This window comes from Chenopodium quinoa, unplaced genomic scaffold, assembly GCF_001683475.1.
Source record: "Chenopodium quinoa cultivar QQ74 unplaced genomic scaffold, ASM168347v1, whole genome shotgun sequence".
Taxonomy (NCBI): Eukaryota; Viridiplantae; Streptophyta; class Magnoliopsida; order Caryophyllales; family Amaranthaceae; genus Chenopodium; species Chenopodium quinoa.
This window is the reverse complement of record NW_018743389.1, coordinates 4,052,425-4,074,691: the sequence shown is the minus strand read 5'-3', so window position 1 is coordinate 4,074,691 and position 22,267 is coordinate 4,052,425. Positions and strand designations below refer to the sequence as shown.

Below are 22,267 nucleotides of genomic sequence, written 5' to 3'. Positions count from 1 at the left end.
GGTCCCCACCCTCACAAAACCGGCATAGGGGCTGCTGGGCTGGCAGCCAGTTAGCATGCCAGCTAGCCCAGCCAGCCAGCACAAGGCAGCAAGCATCAGCCCAACCAGCCCCCATGCGCGCTGCGTACTGCTGCTGGATGATGCTTACGCTGCTTCTTGCTAGGCGTTGGGCGCTGCTAGCAAGTGTTGCTGGCTGCCTGGCTCTTGCACGCACACGCACACCCAGTCCCCCCACGCACTCCCAATCGCACATACACGCACAAGCCCAGGCACCCTTCGCTGCTGCTGCTTGCTAGCCAACATGCACTGGCACTCGCACATCCAGGCACACGCACACCCCTCGCATGCCTACGCACAGCAAGGCCAGCATGCACTAGCACTCGCACACGCATACGCATAGGTGTGTTGTGCTTGGTGCATGGCCTGCGATGGTGCCTACGCACACGCACACACGCAAGGAAGCCTAGCATGGTGCTGTTGTGCGAGGCTGCTATTGCGATGGTGCGAGGCACACACGCACACGCACACACGCAAGTGCCCAGCACTGCGATGGCTGTGCTTGGTGCATGTGGCCTGCGATGGCTTGCGATGATCCTAGGCACATGCACATGCACACACGCATAGGCCTGGCCATGCGATAGTGCTGTGCATGGTGCGTGTGGCCTGCGATGGTGCTGCCACGCCATGCGAAGGCTACGATGGGCTTCCTTGTGCGCGTAGCACTCATGCCTCGCCTAGCACACCATGGTGCGCCTAGCATACACATGGTGTGCCTAGGTTTGCGATGAGCTAGCCTAGCCTAGCTACGACTATGCTCGTACTTGTTGCTTGTGATTTTGCGACGCTCGGCCTCGACGCCCTAGGCTCGATAACCGACGTCTATGTTCGTAAAACTCCGTCGACTCATTAAATCCTTCGGATTAATTCGTCATCTCGGATCGGTTGTTCGATTGGGTTCGACCCGAAGGGTTCAGTTAAGATTAAGCTGTAATATTAATTATACCTTAATATTACTAATCGAAAGCGGCCTTTACCTAGGCATTCCGATCACTTGACCTTACTGAAGAATTAGCTTTGTAATAATTTTGAACCCTCTATCAGAATAATACACTTGTTGGAAGGACACCATTCCTTTCATTCTCCCACTTGTCCTTCCGGACAAGTGTGCATATAGTGTATAGCCCATTTCCTATGTCTCTTAATGTCTCTTCGTGAACTATAAGGTAAGATTCATCGTCATCCTTATTACGTTCAGAAGTGTTTCTCGATCTCCGAGTTTGACTGTCAATAAGCAGATGATTTCTAAAATCCATCTGAGCACGGCCATGCATTTTCACAGTCTTGCTCATCGAGCGGCCTTGTAAACAACAAAGACATATTCTCTTTTGTTAATAGGGGGACATTCCCAGTCTTGCATTGTAAGTTTCTCTTACTAAGAGGACCTAATCTCCCGAGTGTTCCCGTTATGATCCCCAGTTACGGCAGACGTTAGGCAACATCAAAGAGACTAGTTCTCAAACAAGAAAACTTCACAATACTCATGGTCGAAGAAAACGAGTTTCGATATCTATAATGAGAAATGTACTTATGACAATTTTGAATCTCTTAAAGTACCCTCATAGGTCAATCCAGTGTAGTTCCAAATTGGCACCTGTGCAAATGATTTATGACCATCATGTCCTTGCAGCACAAGAAACGGTGCTGTAAATCATACTACACACTAATCTCTGGTGGTCATCAATCGTCCATCAGTCAGATGACCTCGATTAGGGATAATTTTTGATTTAAATATTCAATGTTCACTTAATAGGTGTTCTTTATCCAAGACATGGTCTTGATACCCTGTTTTGAATATTTCCATAAGTCGAATGGACTCATTATTTAATTCTAAACCACAATTAAATAGCAATGGAGTGAAAAATAATTTTGCACAAAAATTAATTACTCCATTAATGAATGGTTTCAATACAGTGTCTTACATTAAAACAACCAGTTTAATTAAAACACATGTACAGGGAGTTTCAAAGCCAGTCTCCGATGTGCTTGATTCCCATTGCCTCAATGTGCTTGTTGTGTTTCACTTGAGGCAAAGGTTTAGTCAAAGGATCGGCCACATTATCATCCGTGCCGATCTTGCAAATTCTGATTTCACCTTCGGATTCCTATTCCCTTATCATGTGAAATCGCCTTTGGACATGTTTGACCTTCTAGTGCTCTCTTGGCTCTCTAGCCTGAGCGATAGCTCCATTGTTGTCACAGTAGAGATCTATCGGACCCTTGATGGAGGGTACAACACCAAGTTCACTAATGAACTTGCGAATCCAAACAGCCTCCTTAGCAGCTTCTGAAGCAGCCAAGTATTTGGCTTCAGTTGTAGAGTCTGCAGTTGTGCTCTGCTTGGCACTCTTCCAGCTAAATGCTCCTCCATTTAGGCAAAATATGTACCCTGACTGTGACTTGAAGTTGTCTCTGTCAGTCTGGAAGTTAGCGTCCGTGTAACCTTCAACAACCAGATCATAATGGCCACCATAAACCAAGAATTTATCCTTGTTCCTTTTCAGGTACATCAGGATATTCTTGGCCGTAGTCCAATGCGCCTCTCCTGGGTTTGATTGGTATCGGCTCGTAGCACTCAAGGCATACGAGACATTTGGCCTGGTACATATCATGGCATATATGATCGACCCAATAACGAAGCATATGGAATCTGATCCATTCTCTCTCGCTCAACAGGTGTCTGTGGACACTGTTTCTTGCTGAGAGTTACGCCATGGGACATGGGTAGATGCCCTCTCTTGACATTCTCCATGTTGAATCGTGCCAGTACTTTATCAATGTAAGTACTCTGGCTCAATCCAATCATTTTCTTAGATCTATCCCTGTAGATCTTGATGCCTAATATGTACTGTGCCTCTCCTAAGTCCTTCATTAAAAAGCACTTTCCCAACCAGCCCTTTACGGACTCTAGTAATTTTGTGCTGTTTCTAATGAGCAATATGTCGTCGACATATAGGACTAGGAATGCGATGTCATTCCCACTGACCTTCTTGTATACACAAGATTCATCTGGATTCTTGATAAAACCAAACTTGCTGATGGCTTCATCAAACCGCAGATTCCAACTCTTGCTGGCTTGCTTTAGTCCATAAATGGACTTCTTAAGCTTGCAAACCTTTCCAGCGTTGCTAGGATCGACAAAACCTTCTGGCTGTGTCATGTACATAGTTTCTTCCAAAATCCCATTTAGGAAAGGCGGTTTTGACATCCATCTGCCATATTTCATAATCGTAATATGCAGCAATCGCTAGAATAATCCGGACAGACTTTAGCATTGCAACCGGTGAAAAGGTTTCATCATAGTCAATCCCGTGGACTTGTCTATAACCTTTTTCCACCAGTGTAGCCATGTATATCGATACATTTCCATCCTTGTATGTCTTCAATTTGAAGATCCATTTGCAACCAAAGGGTGTGTAACCCTCGGGCAAATTCACCAAGTCCCAGACTTGATTTTCAGACATGAAGTCCATCTCGGATTTCATGGCTTCTTGCCATTTAGCAGAGTCGGGGCTCGTCATAGCTTGTTTGTATGTCGCTGGCTCATCTCCATCCATAACTAGGATGTCTTGATCATCAGTTAAGACAATACCAAGGTATCTGTCTGGTTGAGATCTTTGTCGTTGCCACCTACGAAGGGTAATAGGTTGAGCATTTACATTGTCTGTTTGATTCTGACCAATCTTCTCAGCTGCTTCCAAAGCACTTAGATTTTCAGTTTTATCAGGTTGACATTGTTGCTCGTCCTCTCAAACTTCGTCCAGTTCGATTTTCCTCCCACTTGTCATTTTGGAAAGGTGTTCCTTCTCCAAAAAGACACCATCACGAGCAACAAACACTTTGTTCTCGGATTTATTGTAGAAGTAATACCCTTTGGTTTCTTTTGGATATCCCACAAAGAAACACTTATCCGATGGGGTGAAGTTTATCCAAAATTAATCGTTTGACATATGCTTCGCATCCCCAAATCTTGAGAAAAGACAACCTAGGAGGTTTCTTAGTCCATAATTCTTATGGAGTCTTTTCAACAGCTTTTGACGGAGCTCAGTTCAGTGTTAGTGCCGCGGTTTGTAGCGCATGTCCCCGGAAAAAGATAGGAAGTTCACTAAGACCCATCATTGATCGAACCATGTCTAACAAGGTTCGATTCCTCCGTTCGGACACTCCGTTCTATTGAGGAGTTCCGGGAGGTGTCAACTCTGAAAGAATACCATTTTCTTTCAAGTGATCGTCGAATTCATGGCTCAAATATTCGATACCTCAATCCGATCGAAGTGCTTTAATTTTCTTGCCAAGTTGATTTTCAACTTCTTTATGAAATTCTTTGAATTTGTCAAAGGATTCAGATTTATTTGACATTAAGTAGATATAGCCATATCTACTAATGTTTGTTAACGAAGTTGAATTCTTAGATATCTTAGTTATCGGTATCAACTTTTGTCTAATCATATGTAAAAACATGCAATTTCCATTGAATATATATTTTCAAGACAATTTTGAAACAACTATTGTCAAAGTCTTACATGCAAAACAACTAGGTGTCCAACACCATATATCATATTATGTTCAAAAGTATGATGAAAAACTAAGATTAGTTTAATTACATGTCATAGAAAAAATAGTGCATGCAAGCACGACCGAAAAACCATCTTCGTCGTCTACTTGTCCATGCACCAACACTTGATAAGCTTCTCACTTGGTCTCTGAAAAAGCAACATAAAGTGAGTCATACACTAGGAAAAAAACCTCAATCCCCACCGGTTCAAACCACACATTCCCCACCGGTTTTGAACCGTTCTTGATTTGAGGGGTGCTAAATCCCCAAAGATTTCCCACCGGTTCAAAACCGGTGGCAAAAACCACTTTTCCCACCGGTTTTGGAGTGAACCGGTGGCAAAAACATGTGATTTATCTTAAAGCTGGAGGACTTTTCCCACCGGTTTTCAAGTGAACCGGTGGCAAAACTATAACATTTCCCATCGGTTTTCACACTAGCCCGGTGGCAAAAGTGCCCCAAAAAATAAAAAAAAAAATTTTTTTTTTGCATTTTTTTCACTTAAATTGTACCAAATACTTATATATAATCATAATATACATAAAACACATATATTTGCCTCAATAACTTGTAATATTACACTTTAAAAAACTAAAACAAAATGGACATATAAACACTAACATATATATTTTTGGGCATATACACACTAACATATGCTGTCTGACAGTATACAAAAACTAATAGAACTCAGGACTTCAAGGGCGGCAAGAATGCAAAACTGATGCAGAGCAGAGCACAGTGACATTGGTGGCAATGGTGTTTGTCTTTGTAGTATCAAATGCCATTTCCCCACCCAAGCTGGTGTCCTCATTGCCGATGGCAGCATTGATGTCCATTGTAGGGGAAGGATTCAAGCTAACTCTAGAGTTAACTGCAGCATGATAATTCCGTTAGTGCACATCTAACTGTATCAATACAAATAAACATCAGGCATAAATCAAAAGAATCTAAAAATTCTCTATTTTTATAAGTTGAGCCATTAGCTACCAAATCTTGTAAATATCTGAAACTCATTTCTAACTCTTGTAGATACGGGCTTGTTTGTGACTTGTGAGTGCTCAATGTTAACTATTACAAGCCTCTAGACTCAACAATCCTGAATAATACCATACATTGATGCTAGTAGTATATAACGATTCAGGCAAGATACAGATATTAGAGCTGAAATGTGACCCTTAATAGGAACACCCATCAACACTAGAGCTGAGCATACATGCCAGACAGAATAGTGGTCACAGGATCCTACTACTTGTAATGCCAACAATTTAAAGAAGAAAAGAGATCCTGGGGTGTGTTAGAAAAAGGTGAATCTGCACATCATCCTGAAAGAATCATCCTGAAAGAATCAAGTACCTGTCCTTTAAAAGTGTTGGCTCTTGGGATTATTTTACTGGTTTTGATGCTGAGTTGAAGACAGCAGTAATATTGAACTAGAAGAAAAGCTCGCAATCAAAGCTGTATATTACATGATATACTGAGTCAATATAGCAGTTATGTCTTCATAATAATACCGCAAATTTCATGGTAAATGCTATAACTTTTGATGTTATTGTGAATGAAATTTTAATGAAAGTTTCTTGTAGATGCTCAAATGAGCTTAGAGAAGTGATAGTGATGTAAGGTGGTTGCTTAGCAAGTTTTGTCTGCCTGCAAGCTTTTGGTTCTGTTGTTCTGGAGGTCTGTATTAAGCATTTTCAGTTCTGCATTATTAATAAACTCTCTAACTAATTGCTTAAGAAATGAAAAGAAAAAAAACTCATGCATCTTAAATGATCCTTTTTAAAAGCGCAGTATTCAGATCTATGCGATTACTCTGATATATTAGTAGTCCTATAAAACACTTACACTTAATTCCTAGTTTTTGTTCTTGAGGATGAGCTTATAACACTTGATTCAACTTTTGTGCACAATACAACTTAACTTCTATTCAGAGTTTTGCAACAAAATTGGCCTGACTATAACTAATGCCAAAATGATCTAGGGATAACAATATCTAGAAAAATAAATGCATATAATTATCCATAAACACATGGAACCCCAATATCAAATCCTTTAATCAAAAGGAAGCATCAAGTCCCAACTCCCAAGCCCTTAAATCCCAAGGACATCACAAGCAAAATAAAATGTCAAAGCTGTTGGGAAGTGATAACAATGAACATACCCTAGCTTTCATTGACTGATCCAACAAAATGTTGGAAGATTTAATGTCACGATGTATCACAGGAGGAACTGCCTGAAAGCAGAAGGAAGAAATCAGATTGAAAACAGCAAAAAAAAATAAGTAGGTTTTCGCTTATCTAAACCCCACTCAATAGATAGAATAAATAAATTACCTCGTCATGAAGATACTCCAAGCCTCTTGCGACATCCAATGCTATATGAACCCTTCGTTCCCAGCTCAATGGTTCCATCTTTTCATCTGGAGAAAGAAAATGAATATCATGAACCCTGTATATTATGGGTTAGCTTATGACAATGTAAGAAAGAAAGCGTGGATCTTATCTGCACAGTATTAATCTAATCTATATAAACACTGTGCAACTGTAGGGTTTCGTAGTGACCCGACACTACGCGGAAGGAAACCCACCAAGACCCGCCCCTTAATTAAAGCAATTAAACAAGCATAATAAACTTAATCAAAGAAGATTAAGGACAAGAATTATACCTTTGACGCGTGCTTCGCTCCCAAGGAGCTCTTACTTAAAAATCCCGAAAAGACGAGATCTCCGACGGATCGTACCCTCGACCCGACCCGAGCGTCCCAAGTCTTGAAGGTTAGTCAAGACCCGGACAAAATAACTATGAGTTTTACGAATCAAAGGTTTACTCTTTTCTTAGAGTTGCCTTTTTAATTCCACTCAAGGTTGTATTCTCAAAATCCCAACCAAGTGGGTATTTATAGAGAATGGGGACTTGAAGCCCCTTTTCATGATCAATGTGGGATCATGTGCAATTGCAATAATTTATTTAATTCTAAAATAAATAATTATGAAAAACAATCACAAGCCAACAAGTGACAAAAGGAGAGGATGGGTTAGGTGAGGACCATATCCCATGGGGGGGACCATTGCCTTGTTCCCCAAGGGAAGCTTGGTGGCTTTGGTCCCCTCCCACTTCCCCTCAAACCGCCATTTTCAAGGCAGCTAGGCTGGCTGCCACCTAGCGCTGCCAGCACGCACAGCCAGCTAGCATGCTTGGCTGGCGCACCATGCATCACCCAGCCCAGCACTTGCGTGCTGCTAGCGAGCCACGCCTTGTGCTGGGCGCTGGGCACTGTTGCCTTGCTATCGCAGGAACACGCACACACATATGCGTGGTACTGCTGCCTTGCTATCGCAGGCACACGCACACGCTTGCGTGGTGCTGCCTTGCTATCGCAGGCACACGCACACGCATGGTGCTGCTGCCTTGCTATCGCAGGCACACGCACATGCATGCGTGGCTCTCGCATAGCCAGCATAGCCAGTCCAGCATACGCATGGCCCCTAGCCAGCCAGCACCACTCGCCCCGTGCCCGCACAGCTACGTGCTTCCAGGCCCGCACGCACTAGCGCTGTGCTTGGTGTGTGGCCTGCGATGGTGCCTAGCACACACGCAAGGCTAGCGCTGCGCACCAGCTAGATGTGCTTGGTGCATGGCCTGCAATGGTGCCTAGCACACACGCAAGGCCATCACGCACTAGCGCTGTGCTTTGGTGCACACACACACGCACACACGCACATGTGCCTAGCACAGCGATGGTGTTGTGCGTGGTGTTGTGGGGCTGCGACAATGCCCACGCACATGCACGCACACATGGGTGCTATGCCTGGTGCGATAGGGCTGAAATAGCCCCTATGAGCACCCAGGCACCCAGGCTAGCACGCTGCTAGCTGCGATGGGCTGCCTGGTGCTTGTAGGGCTTGCGATAGCTGCCATGCGCACCTAGGCACCCATGCTAGTACACTGCTAGCTTGCGATGCGCTGCCAGGGCGCGCCTAGGCTGCGATGGTGCCTAGCACACCATGGTGCGCCTAGCACACACATGGTCCACCTAGGCTTGTGATGAGCTAGCCTAGCCTAGCTACGGCTACGTTCATACTTGTTGCTTGTGATTTTGCGACGCTCGGTCTCGACGCCCTAGGCTCGATTTTCGACGTCTGTATTCATAAAACTCTATCGACTCATTAAATCCTTTCGGATTAATTCGTCGTCTTGGGTCGGAGATTCGATTGGGTTCGACCCGAAGGGTTCAGTTAAGATCAAGTTGTAATATCAATTGTACCTCGATATTACTGATCGGAAGCGGCCTCCACATAGGCATTCCGATCACTTGACCATACTGAAGAATTAGCTCTGTAATAATTCTGAACCCAATTTCGGAAGAATACACTTGTTGGAAGGACACCATTCCTTTCAATCTCCCACTTGTCCTTCCGGACAAGTGTGCATATTGTGTATAGCTCATTTCCTTTGTCACTTAATGTTTCTTCGTGAACTATAAGGTAAGATTTTTTGTCATCCTTATTACGTTCAGAAGTGTTTCACGATCTCCGAGTTCGACTGTCAATAAGCAGATGATTTTTAAAATCCATCTGAGCATAGCCATGCATTTTCACAGTCTCGCTCTTCGAGCGGCCTTTTAAACAACAAAACATTTTCCCTATTGTTAGTAGGGGGACAATCCCAGTCTTGTATTGTAAGTTCTTCTTACTAAGAGGACATAGTCTCCCGAGTGTTTCCGTTATGATCCCCAGTTACGGCAGACGTTTGGAAACATCAAAGAGTCTAGTACTCAAACAAGAAAACTTCACATGGTCGGAGGAAATAAGTTCCGATAGTCATAATGAGAAATGTACTTATGACAAAATATTAAATTTTCTTAAAGTACTCTCATAGGTCTTATCCAGTACAGTTCTAAACTGTACCTGTGCAAATGATTTATGACCGTCATGTCCTCGCAGCACAAGAAACGGTGTTGTAAATCATACTACACACTAATCTATGGCGGTCATCAATCGTCCATCTGTTAGATGACCTCGATTAGGAATACTTTTCGATTTAATATTTAATGTTCACTTAACAGGTGTTTCTTTATCCAAGACATGGTCTTGATACCCTATTTTGAATATTTTCGTAAATCGAATGGACTCATTATTTAATTCTAAACCACAATTAAATAGTAATGGAGTGAATGATAATTTTGCACAAAATTAATTACTCCATTAATGAATGGTTTTAGTACAGTGTCTTACATTAAATATCCTATTTAATTAAAACACATGTACAGGGAATTTCAAAGCCAGTCTCCAACATGCTTGATTCCCATTGCCTCAATGTGCTTGTTGTGTTTCACTTGAGGCAAAGGTTTAGTCAAAGGATCGGCTACATTATCATCTGTGCCGATCTTACAAATTCTGATTTCACCTTCGGATTTCCATTCCCTTATCATGTGAAATCGCCTTTGCACGTGTTTGACCTTTTGGTGTTCTCTCGGCTCCCTTGCCTGAGCGATAGCTCCATTATTATCACAATAGAGATCTATCGGCCCCTTGATTGAGGGTACAACACCAAGTTCACTGATGAACTTGTGAATCCAAACAGCTTCCTTGGCAGCTTCCGAAGCGACCAAGTACTCGACTTCAGTTGTAGAGTCTGCAGTGGTGCTCTGCTTGGCACTCTTCCAGCTAAACACTCCTCCATTCAGACAGAATATATACCCCGACTGCGACTTGAAGTTGTCTCTGTCAGTCTTGAAGCTAGCGTCGGTGTAACCTTCAACAACCTGTTCTTTGTGGCCTCCATACACCAGGAATTTATCCTTGTTCCTTTTCAGGTACTTAAGGATGTTTTTGGCCGCAGTCCAATGCGCCTCTCCTGGGTTCGATTGGTATCGACTCGTTGCACTCAGGGCATACGATACTTCTGGCCTTGTACATATCATGGCATACATGATCAATCCGATTAGCGAAGCATATGGGATCTGATTCATTCTTTCTCGCTCAATAGGTGTCTGCGGAAACTGTTTCTTGCTGAGAGTTATGCCATGGGACATTGGGTAAATGCCCTCTTTTGGCATTTTCCATGTTGAATCGAGCCAGTACTTTATCAATGTAAGTACTCTGGCTTAATCCAATCATCCTCTTAGATCTATCCCCGTAGATCTTGATGCCCAATATGTACTGTGCCTCTCCTAAGTCCTTCATTGAAAAGCACTTTCCCAACCAGCCCTTTATGGACTCCAATAATTTTGTTCTGTTTCCAATGAGCAATATGTCATCGACATACAGGACTAGGAATGCAATATCACTCCCACTGACCTTCTTGTATACACAAGACTCATCTGGATTCTTGATAAAACTAAACTTGCTGATGGCTTCATCAAATCGCAGATTCCAACTTCTGTTGGCTTGCTTTAGTCCATAAATGGACTTCTTCAGCTTTGCAAACCTTTTCGGTGTTGCCTGGATTGACAAAACCCTCTGGTTGTGTCATATACACAGTTTCATCCAAAATCCCATTAAGGAAGGCGGTTTTGACATTCATTTGCCATATTTCGTAATCGTAATATGCAGCAATCGCTAGGATGATCCGGACGGACTTTAGCATTGCAGCTGGTGAAAAAGTTTCATCATGGTCAATCCCGTGGACTTGTCTATAACCTTTTGCCACCAGTCTAGCTTTGTATATCGATACATTTCCATCTTTGTCTGTCTTAACTTTGAAGATCCATTTGCAACCAATGGGTGTGTAACCCTCGGGCAAATTCACCAAGTCCCAGACTTGATTTTCAGACATGGAGTCCATCTCGGATTTCATGGCCTCTTGCCATTTTGCAGAGTCGGGGCTCGTCATAGCTTGCTTGTATGTCGCCGGCTCATCACCATCCATAACTAGGATGTCCTGATCATCAGTTAAGACGATACCGAGGTATCTGTCTGGTTGAGATCTTTGCCGTTGCGACCTACGTAGGGTAATCGGTTGAGCATTTACATTGTCTGTTTGACTCTGACCAATCTTCTCAGATGCTTCCAAAGTATCTAAATTGTCAGTTTTGTCAGGTTGACATTGTTGCTCGTCCTCTCGAACTTCGTCGAGTTCTATTTTCCTCCCACTGTCATTTTGGAAAGGTGATCCTTCTCCAAAAAGACACCATCACGAGCAACAAACACTTTGTTCTCGGATTTATTGTAGAAGTAATACCCTTTGGTTTCTTTTGGATATCCCACAAAGAAACACTTATCCTATTTGAGGTGAAGTTTGTCCGAAATTAATCGCTTGACATATGCTTCGTATCCCCAAATCTTGAGAAAAGACAACCGAGGAGGTTTCTTAGTCCATAATTCTTATGGAGTCTTTTCAACAGCTTTTGACGGAGCTCTATTCAGTGTTAGTGCTGCTGTTTGTAGCGTATGTCCCCAGAACGAGATAGGGAGTTCACTAAGACCCATCATTGACCGAACCATGTCTAACAAGGTCCGATTCCTCCGTTCGGACACTCCGTTCCGTTGAGGAGTTCCGGGAGGTGTCAACTCTGAAAGAATGCCACATTCTTTCAAGTGATCGTCGAATTCATGGCTCAAATATTCGCCACCTCGATCCGATCGAAGTGCTTTAATTTTCTTGCCAAGTTGATTTTCAACTTCTTTCTCAAATTCTTTGATTTTCACAAAGGATTCAGATTTATTCGACATTAAGTAGATATAGCCATATCTACTATAATCGTCGGTGAAAGTGATGAAATATCGGTAACCTTGCCTTGCGGGTGTGCTCATAAGTCCACATACATTCGTGTGCATTAGACCTAATAAGTCACTTGCCCTTTCTCCTAACTTGGAGAATGGTTGTTTGATCATCTTGCCTAATAAGCATCCTTCGCAATTTTCAAACGACTCTAAGTCGAATGAGTCAAGAACACCTTCTTGAAGAAGTTTCTTGATGCATTTGATGTTAATGTGGCCAAGACGACAATGCCACAAGTAGGTTTGATTCGACTTGATGGTCTTAGCTTAGTGGTATCAACTTTTGTCTAATCATATGTAAAACATGCAATTTAATTGAACATAAATTTGTAAGACAAACTTGAAACAACTATTGTCAAAAGTCTTACATTTGAAATTCCTAGGTGTCCAACACCATGGATCATAATATGTTCAAAGCATGATGAAAACTAGAAATAGTTTAATTACATGTCATAGACAAAATAGTGCATGCAAGCACGACCGAAAAACCATCTTCATCGTCTTCTTGCTCTTGCACCAAACACTTGATAAGCTTCTTCACTTGGTCCCTAAAAAGGCAACATTAAGTGAGTCATACTTGGTATCTAATACCTATGATAAGCTTAATCCATAAGTGTTAAGGAAGATACCTGAGCTGGTCGGAGTGATCCCCTCTTCCTTGACGAGCATGCATTCCCTCTTGTAATGTCCTTGTATGCCACAATGGAAGCATCTCATCTTTGCCTTAACCTTCTTGAACTCCTTCTTCTTAGCTCTCAAGAGCCTTTTGGTCATTCCATAGGCAGTGGCTTGGCTAAGTAGTTGCACCACCTCCTCGAGGGAGTGTGTCTCCTTTCCCGCAACGATATGCACTCTGAGAACATCATAGCCCGAGTGGAGTGAAGCAAACAAGATATGCCCCGCCATCTCATCTTCCAATGGAATTCCGAGAAGCTGCATGTGCTTGAAGAGCCTAGTCATACCAAGCACATGAGGTCGGAGGGGCATGCCGGGTCTCAATTTAGCAATGTAGACCTTGGTCCAAAGCCGTCGCCTTTCCTTAGCAAGACATCCAAGGTTTGGTGGCTTAATCCTCATGTTTGAGAGTGACCTAGTCAAGTCAAACACGAGTCCATCAAAGTTGCCATTGTCACTCTTGGTGACTCTTACATTGACAACGTCCTCAAGTGCTTTGAGGAACATGTCGGGAAGGTAGGAGGAAAGGGTTTCCTTCCAATCTTCCGGGATAGAATTTGCCATAAGTCGTGAGACCCTTTTGCAATTGGAAGACCATTCTTCATGAGCCTCGTCGGTCATGATCCCTTTGGCAAAGAAGCTTATTGAACATTTTATCCACGCATTTTAAGATTGTCCCTTATGGGCGAGAATAAAATGATTCCGAGATCCCAACGATCAAGAAATGATTAAGCATGCTTTGGCTTGTCTTAACCATTAAATATCTTAAGGTAAGCAATCCAATTGCTAATAGCTCCAAGCTACTCTCGGTTTGATAAAATGTCGCATCTAATGCATACTTGACATTTTATCTCTTTTGCCACGACATCTAAGGACTCCTTACTGATATCGTTGAGCTTAACCAAGACAACTTGTATACCTAGTATACCTTACGTTCCTAGGGAAGTAGTGATGCCTCGCTTTGGCGTAATCCATCACATACGCGCATTAGTTCGGTAAGTGTTGTTCTTGGAACGACAAATTTTAGCTCAATATTATTAAGGGACCTAGGGTTTTTATGTTGGTTGATTTAAGTGAACTTAACTAATCATCGCAACATTATAGAAATCCTAGACATGCATCTAGCAAACATATATAATAACAATATATAAGGCATAAAAAATAGATGCATTTGGAAACTAGCATAACCCCTTGAAATCTTCAATTTCCATGGGTCTTCATCTTGGCTCGTCTTCGTCAAAACGCCGTCTTGAGACATCTTGGCCAAAATGAAATAAAAGCATCTAGCTAGAACGACTAAGATTAATCTAATTAGTACAAAAATACTAAACGGTTCGCAGACCGTATTTAGATTTACAAAAATACATAACGGAACGCAGTCCGTATTTTCTATCCTAGTCGGGCCCCACTAGTTGCCATTTTCAAAGAACCTGTTTTGAAAACAATCTTTCATTCACCCGTTCACTATTTGTGAACGGCCCATGCAATTTTACGAAATACATAATTAAACACGCAAAACTAGTAACTAACTTAGGTCGTTAATCCAATTAACGCGCCTAATTAAAACTAGTCAAAGTGGTTTAATCCATTATTTCTAAACGCAAAATGCTAACGCATTTACTTAAGCTCCCACTAAATTCTGCATCCGTACTTAATTAATCCAATTAATTAAGTCAGCATAACCCGTAATTTGTCAAAATTTTGCAAAATCAAAAATCGAGGTTTTTAGCCTCGTTAAAATAATTAATTAAAATTATTAACACGGAAAAAAAATCGCAAAATCATAGCTCAAGTACTAAGCAGCAAAAAAAAAAGGCATCATCCTATGATGGATGGCGCACCATGGCTGCTAGGCAGCCCATGGCCTCTGCACCATGGTGCGTGGTGCTAGCAGCTAGCAAGTGTGCCTAGCACAGCCTGTCTAGCTAGCTAGCACCAGCAGCATGCTAGCAGCTTGCTGGCACAAGCATCAGAGGGCTGGCTGGCTGGGGCTTGCTGCCTCGCTGCCCAGCAGCAGCACAAGCGTTCTAGCAGCCTAAGGCCCCATGCGCCAGCACACGCACCACACAGCAGACCCCTCCTCGCCACACAGCCACGCACCAAGCGATGCACAGCCTTATGCGCACCACAGGCAGCCTACATGTGGGCTGCTAGGCAGCCCGGCTAGCCTTATTGACGCTTGCGGTTTTGCATCGTTTTGCGTGCATTTTACTCGGAATTTAATTCCAATTTGTGTGTGACAATAATCAATTCTAAATCAAATTTTAGAATTAATTTTTGAGGGAAAATAAAATATAACAAATATTAAGTCTAACTTAAACAAATTTATTTTATTGGTGCACAAGCCTAAATTTATCCAAAATTTCAATTTTGAACAAAATTAGGTCAAACTTTATGCTTAAAATAAAATGAGCTATGTCCAAAATTAATCTTGCCAATATGCAAATTAATAATGGATTTGACAAAAGGGAGTTGGAAAAATAAATTAACCATCCAATGATAAAAAAATTTCCAACTTGCATACTTGTGTAAAATACCAAGATTACATCTTCCAACATGAATATTAATCAAATTTTACTCACAAGTAATTGAACTTAATGGATTTTAATCAACCAAAACATGAAAAAAAATCCAAACTTTGTTCAACATGGAATTTAGGGTTAGGGTTCCAATCATTTAAACCTTTAAAAATTATAACTTTAACATATCTTGGGAACTTAAAATACAAAATCACAACAAGTTTTCACACCTTATTGCAATTTATTTGCAAAATTTGTGAAAAACAAGTTTATGTGACAACTTCGTATATCAACTTAAGCACTAATAAACACTCCATTATTATGCTCAAGGATATTTTAAAAACAGTAGATTAGTGATGCAAATGTGCATTTAATCTAACCTTGTAATACTTGCATTAATCAAGGCTTAAAAAGAATTAAAATTTTCGTTGAAAAACGAAAAACCCCAGAAAAATTTGGTTTCTGGTTCGAATTTGGTTTCTGGATAACCCTATATGGACTGAAATAGTTCCAGAATGTCAATTCCACCAAAAAATCACTATTTTTGAGCCAAAATCTGGGTTCGACAGCCAAATCGAAAATAAAATCGAGTTTTAAAAATTAAATAAAACGAGCATCTAATCTAATTAGATGAATATGAACCAGAAAATTAAATTCTTTCAAACACCCTAATTAAACAATAATTGCAAAAATTAAAAGGAGCGTGGCTCCGATACCGCTGTAGGGTTTCGTAGTGACCCGACACTACGCGGAAGGAAACCCACCAAGACCCGCCCCTTAATTAAAGCAATTAAACAAGTATAATAAACTTAATCAAACAAGATTAAGGACAAGAATTATACCTTTGACGCGTGCTTCGCTCCCAAGGAGCTCTTACTTAAAAATCCCGAAAAGACGAGATCTCCGACGGATCGTACCCTCGACCCGACCCGAGCGTCCCAAGTCTTGAAGGTTAGTCAAGACCCGGACAAAATAATTATGAGTTTCACGAATCAAAGGTTTACTCTTTTCTTAGAGTTGCCTTTTTAATTCCACTCAAGGTTGTATTCTCAAAATCCCAACCAAGTGGGTATTTATAGAGAATGGGGACTTGAAACCCTTTTCATGATCAATGTGGGATCATGTGCAATTGCAATAATTTATTTAATTCTAAAATAAATAATTATGCAAAACAATCACAAGCCAACAAGTGGCAAAAGGAGAGGATGGGTTAGGTGAGGACCATATCCCATGGGGGGGACCATTGCCTTGCTCCCCAAGGGAAGCTTGGTGGCTTTGGTCCCCACCCACTTCCCCTCAAACCGCCATTTGCAAGGCAGCTAGGCTAACTGCCACCTGGCGCTGCCAGCACGCACGACCATCTAGCATGCTTGGCTGGCGCACCATGCATCACCCAGCCCAGCACTTGCGTCCTGCTAGCGAGCCACGCCTTGTGCTGGGCGCTGGGCGCTGTTGCCTTGCTATCGCAGGCACACACACACGCATATGCGTGGTGCGGCTGCCTTGCTATTGCAGGCACACGCACACGCATGGTGCTGCTGCCTTGCTATCGCAGGCACACACACATGCATGTGTGGCTCTCGCATAGCCATCATAGCCAGGCCAGCATACGCATGGCCCTTAGCCAGCCAGCACCACTCGCCCCGTGCCCGCACAGCTACGTGCTTCCAGGCCAGCACGCACTAGCGCTGTGCTTGGTGCGTGGCCTGCGATGGTGCCTAGAACACACGCAAGGCTAGCATTGCGCACAAGCTAGCTGTGCTTGGTGCATGGCCTGCGATGGTGCCTAGCACACACGCAAGGCCAGCACGCACTAGCGCTGTGCTTTGGTGCACACACACACGCACACACGCACATGTGCCTAGCACAACGATGGTGTTGTGCGTGGTGTTGTGGGGCTGCGACAGTGCCCACGCACATGCATGCACACATGGGTGTTGTGCCTGGTGCGACAGGGTTGCGATAGCCCCTATGAGCACCCAGGCACCCAGGCTAGCACGCTGCTAGCTGCGATGGGCTGCCTGGTGCTTGTGGGGCTTGCGATAGCTGCCATGCGCACCCAGGCACCCATGCTAGTACACTGCTAGCTTGCGATGGGCTGCCAGGGCGCGCCTAGGCTGCGATGGTGCCTAGCACACTATGGTGCGCCTAGCACACACATGGTCCACCTAGGCTTGTGATGAGCTAGCCTAGCCTAGCTACGGCTACGCTCATACTTGTTGCTTGTGATTTTGCGACGCTCGGTCTCGACGCCCTAGGCTTGATTTCCGACGTTTGTATTCGTAAAACTCTATCGACTCATTAAATCCTTTCGGATTAATTCGTCGTCTCGGATCGGAGATTCGATTGGGTTCGACCCGAAGGGTTCAGTTAAGATCAAGTTGTAATAATAATTGTACGTCGATATTACTAATCGAAGGCGGCCTCCACCTAGGCATTCCGATCACTTGACCTTACTGAAGAATTAGCTCTGTAATAATTCTGAACCCTCTATCGGAAGAATACACTTGTTGGAAGGACATTATTCCTTTCAGCAACATGTGTTTTAAGAAATTCCATCAGAAATATTAAGGGAGCATAACACCAAATTTCATACTACATATATATACAGTAGAAGCACGAGTCAGGTCAGGCAGGTTAAAATTTAATGCACTCAAATTCCTGAAGGAGAACTTGGAAACTTATATTATTCATCAGCCTATTATAAATCAACATGAATGCCTACTTATATGTATTTTTTTATGATTTAATGCCAAAATAGAGGTTTTTTATTAATGTCCTATTGCTAGAAGAAACCAACCATATGACAGACAAACAGGAATATCAGACCCAAAGCATTCCCCAAACTTATTATTACGCTACTACAATTCATTCAGTTTATCGTCCAGCTATAACAGTATATAAGTTGCAAAGCAGAGAATTTAGTTCCCCAAATATCTCAAAATGCCACCATGCTAAAATCAAAAGAAAAGGGTCCAAATGAGCATTCGTAGAATCTATTTAATTGTAGTAAAATTCTAAGATACAGCTCACCTAAAACTAGAATAATCAACCCAAGATTGTAATTCAAGTCCTGTAGTTCTATTTCACAACAAATTTCAACCCAATTCGGATACTACCCTCCATCACTTCTCGCGAATAGCAATAAAAATTACGCTCTAGAAGATCATAAGAAAAGGAAAAATCAAAGTTTGATTAATAGATGATAAGGGAAACAAAATCTTATTCAGACAACTATAGATTTTGTTAATGGGACTGGTGTCACTGGTCTGAACAGGATGATACCAATTAGGGATGCTGAACAAGAAGTTCAAGCGACAAGAACTTCCTATAGAGCCACTTTTAACAGAAGAACCTCTTCCTAATTAAGCTTGCATAGTTGCATGCATGGAAGCCCCAATTGCAATTATCCTTGCAATGGGATCACTTAAGCTGAAAAATGAGGAAACCTGTCAATTTGCAGGCTCCAACGTAAGAAAGGTTCACAAAACTAGGTTTGCAAGGTAGTTTAATCATTGATGTTCTTCAGTCAATCCACAGATGAAAATCAAATATCGTAACTTTTCAACATATCTCAATGTATCCATTTACATGCACAGTAATTAATTTTCCTGGAAAAGAAGTTGGTTAAATCTGATTATTTCATATCATTGCAATGACACCTAGAAGGGCTGGAACACTCTTATTTCTACATTAACCTAGGCTCGCATAAATGCTGAAGATATAATTTGTTCACTTACTGTATAAATGGGAAGCTAGGCTGCCATTGCTCATATACGCATATATAAGCATGTTTTTTCCCTTCTCTGTACAATATCCAAGCAAATTCAAGAGGTTCCTGTGATGCAACCTTCCTAACAGCTTAACCTGAGAAACAAGAGCATGCAATAAAAGAAGGTGAGATCAAGAATCAATCAGCACAATAACTACAACACAAAAAGAGACAGCAACTTGTCTACCACACAGGACATCTAAGGATGAACCTTGGTATAGATTATATTGCCGCTAAGAAGTTGCACTGATTAAAATATGACATTACCTCTGTTTCAAATTCTCGCTCCCCTTGCTTTGAATCAGTTGCCATCACCTTCATAGCAACTATTTCACCAGTTGACATCTGAGCTTTGTACACAGGACCATATGCACCCTGGCCAACCAATGTTGTGAAATTCTGAGTCGCCTTCTGCAAATCCCTGCAAAAGAAGTAGCCAGCTTATACTCTTATAGTCATCAAGTAAAGTGCAATCACAGTTCTGTTCATATCAGTAGTTTCACCATGATTTGAATCTGCAAGAAATTACTCTCCAACAAGGATATGACAAAGAGGGTGGAGAAAGAGAGCACTTGAGATACTGAGACCAAAAATCATATTAAGATGTAAATTATACTTGAATTATACATTCTTAGCAAAGCAATGACACCAGCCAAACACAGTAATATGACATTATAAGCTGTAATGAGGTCTGCTACGACAATTATTTATTACCATAAGAAAGCAATTAATACCTCCTTTTACGATTCTCACGTAAATTACAAAGAATCAAAACAGCAGCATATATGTAATAAAATCTAACACCAAGATTCAAGCATCAAGTTATGAAACATAATTGATTTGTTAGCAACATTTACAAAATCCATTGATCAATCTATAAAAATGGCACTAATCGGACTGATAAGATTTCTCATCTTCACTACCCAATTTGGTTTTGTCCCTATGATCACATAAAGAGGATTGCCAATTCCTTATTTTTAATGTCTCAACGGAATAATGTTAACATTGTCACTAAAAACTTAAGTAAATTTCAGAAAGCAAACCTGTAAGCAAACTCAAGTATACCAGATACAGAAACAACATTACTTCTCTTAAAGCCGTCAAGCCACAAAGACATCCCACTGACACTTTTTCTATATCGTCTTGGAGATTCAGGGCCAAGGGTAACGCTCATTTTATAAAACAAATTAACATTAAAATAGTTCATCCAAACAACTTATTTTTTTTTATTTTTTTTTTTACCAAATGATCCATTTACACAGAGCAATTACAACTTACAATCACCGAAGCATGGCAACAGTTTAAAGGTTTTTCGACTTTCCATGGAACTGAATTATCAAATGTACTCAACATAATTCCGTACTTCCTTTGTGTATTTGTAAAATAGTTGTATAAAAATAGATAAGCAAGCTAAGCAGTTGACCTGAGCAGAAGATATGGCATAAGCATTGAGCTCACTGTCAATGTAGTAGCAGCTAACACACAAATCATCTCCCTGATAACATCATCAACAAAACATATCACAACACTTATACGATTGTACCACAAATCCACAATGTGCATTCCGTAATCCGGTCATCATTTCGATTTATATCATTGCTCTTTATGTCTCTCTAAACACCAAAAAATAAGTATCTTCAATTGAAATGACTATAAGTAATCACTAGGCGAAAATACGCATTCCCCACCGGTTCAAACCCCCCGAAAAATCAACAATGTCTTGTTAGCAAAATACAGGACAGGGATGTATGCCTAATCAAGGCTCAACTAAACCTATTCTTCCAGTGTTAATTACACCTCTAACCTATATTATATACGCTGCAATCTTAGATTTGTAAACAAACTTTTATGCACAATCTACCATTTCTAGCTTCTTTCCATTATCCCCTTTCACATACTACAGCTCACAGGGGCTATAGCCTATAGGACCCCAAGGCTTTCGACCACATGAATATATACAGCTATCAAAGGAATGGATTATGGATATAAACGCCCCCAAACCTCTCAAGAATCTTCAAGCTCGAGTTCGCGACTAGGTAGCCATTGTAATGTCTTAACAAATCCCACAATGATATATACACGACACAAGCATTTACATAATAAACACAACAACGCAAATATGCAATAACACAGAATTCAAACCAAAACCATATAAACAAACACTAACCAGTCCCAGCAGCAGTAACAGCCTGCCTATACTTCTTATCCTGAACATCACCCGCTACAAAAACACCCTTCACACTCGTCTTCGTCGTACCCGGTGTCGTAACCACATACCCATCCGCATCCAACTCCACCTCATTCCCAAAAATCCTAGTAGCAGGTTCATGCCCAATAGTAAAAAACAACCTAGAAACCTGCACATCCTTAACCTCCCCACTAACAACATCCTTCACCTTCAACCCTCCCAAAACCCTATTCTCCTGTCTATCTCTTGACTGCGTTTCAGCCCAACAACCACTCCCCAACTCAGCCCCAATAGCCACCCCCTCCCCCTGCACCACCACCAAAACCACCTTCCTTCCAGAGCCACATAAGCGCAATAGACCCCCTGCCCCAGCCCCACCAACGAAACCGCCCAAAACTTGAATTCCTTAACCCGAAACCACCCTAACTCCCATCCCTTTCCCCACCAGAAACCCCCACCCCTTTCCCTGACCCGAAACCGCCGTAGACTCAAAACTCTACCCCTGAAACCATTCCTCCACCCCCAGAATTTGTGAATTTGTGTTTTTCCTATAAAATAAAATAAATAAACTAAAATTCACAAATTAGCAACCAAAATTGACTCAATTATCAAACTAGACTCCAAAAATTACGTTAAATTCTTCGACTTTGTATAACCAATAGTTCAATTTTCCAACTTCGAATAACCCTAAATTGAGTATATACTAACAATTAAATACACGATTAACACTAGATTGTCAAAATTAATATTAGATGATTAAAGAAAAAGAAGCATCTAACC

The 22,267-nt window shown here is 41.7% G+C and overlaps 1 protein-coding gene across 1 annotated transcript; it reads right to left on the bottom strand.

Annotated features, from left to right (window-relative positions):
• Positions 1-5,176: 5,176 nt before the first annotated feature.
• On the bottom strand, positions 5,177-20,473 carry LOC110738504 (calcium/calmodulin-regulated receptor-like kinase 1). Its single transcript, XM_021918915.1, has 5 exons — positions 20,343-20,473; positions 19,567-19,720; positions 19,268-19,394; positions 6,774-6,845; positions 5,177-5,483 (listed from the first exon to the last, which is right to left on the bottom strand). Exons 1-4 carry the CDS (start codon positions 20,471-20,473, stop codon positions 6,820-6,822), a joined length of 438 nt encoding a protein of 145 aa, XP_021774607.1. The 3' UTR covers positions 5,177-5,483; positions 6,774-6,819.
• Positions 20,474-22,267: the final 1,794 nt, after the last annotated feature.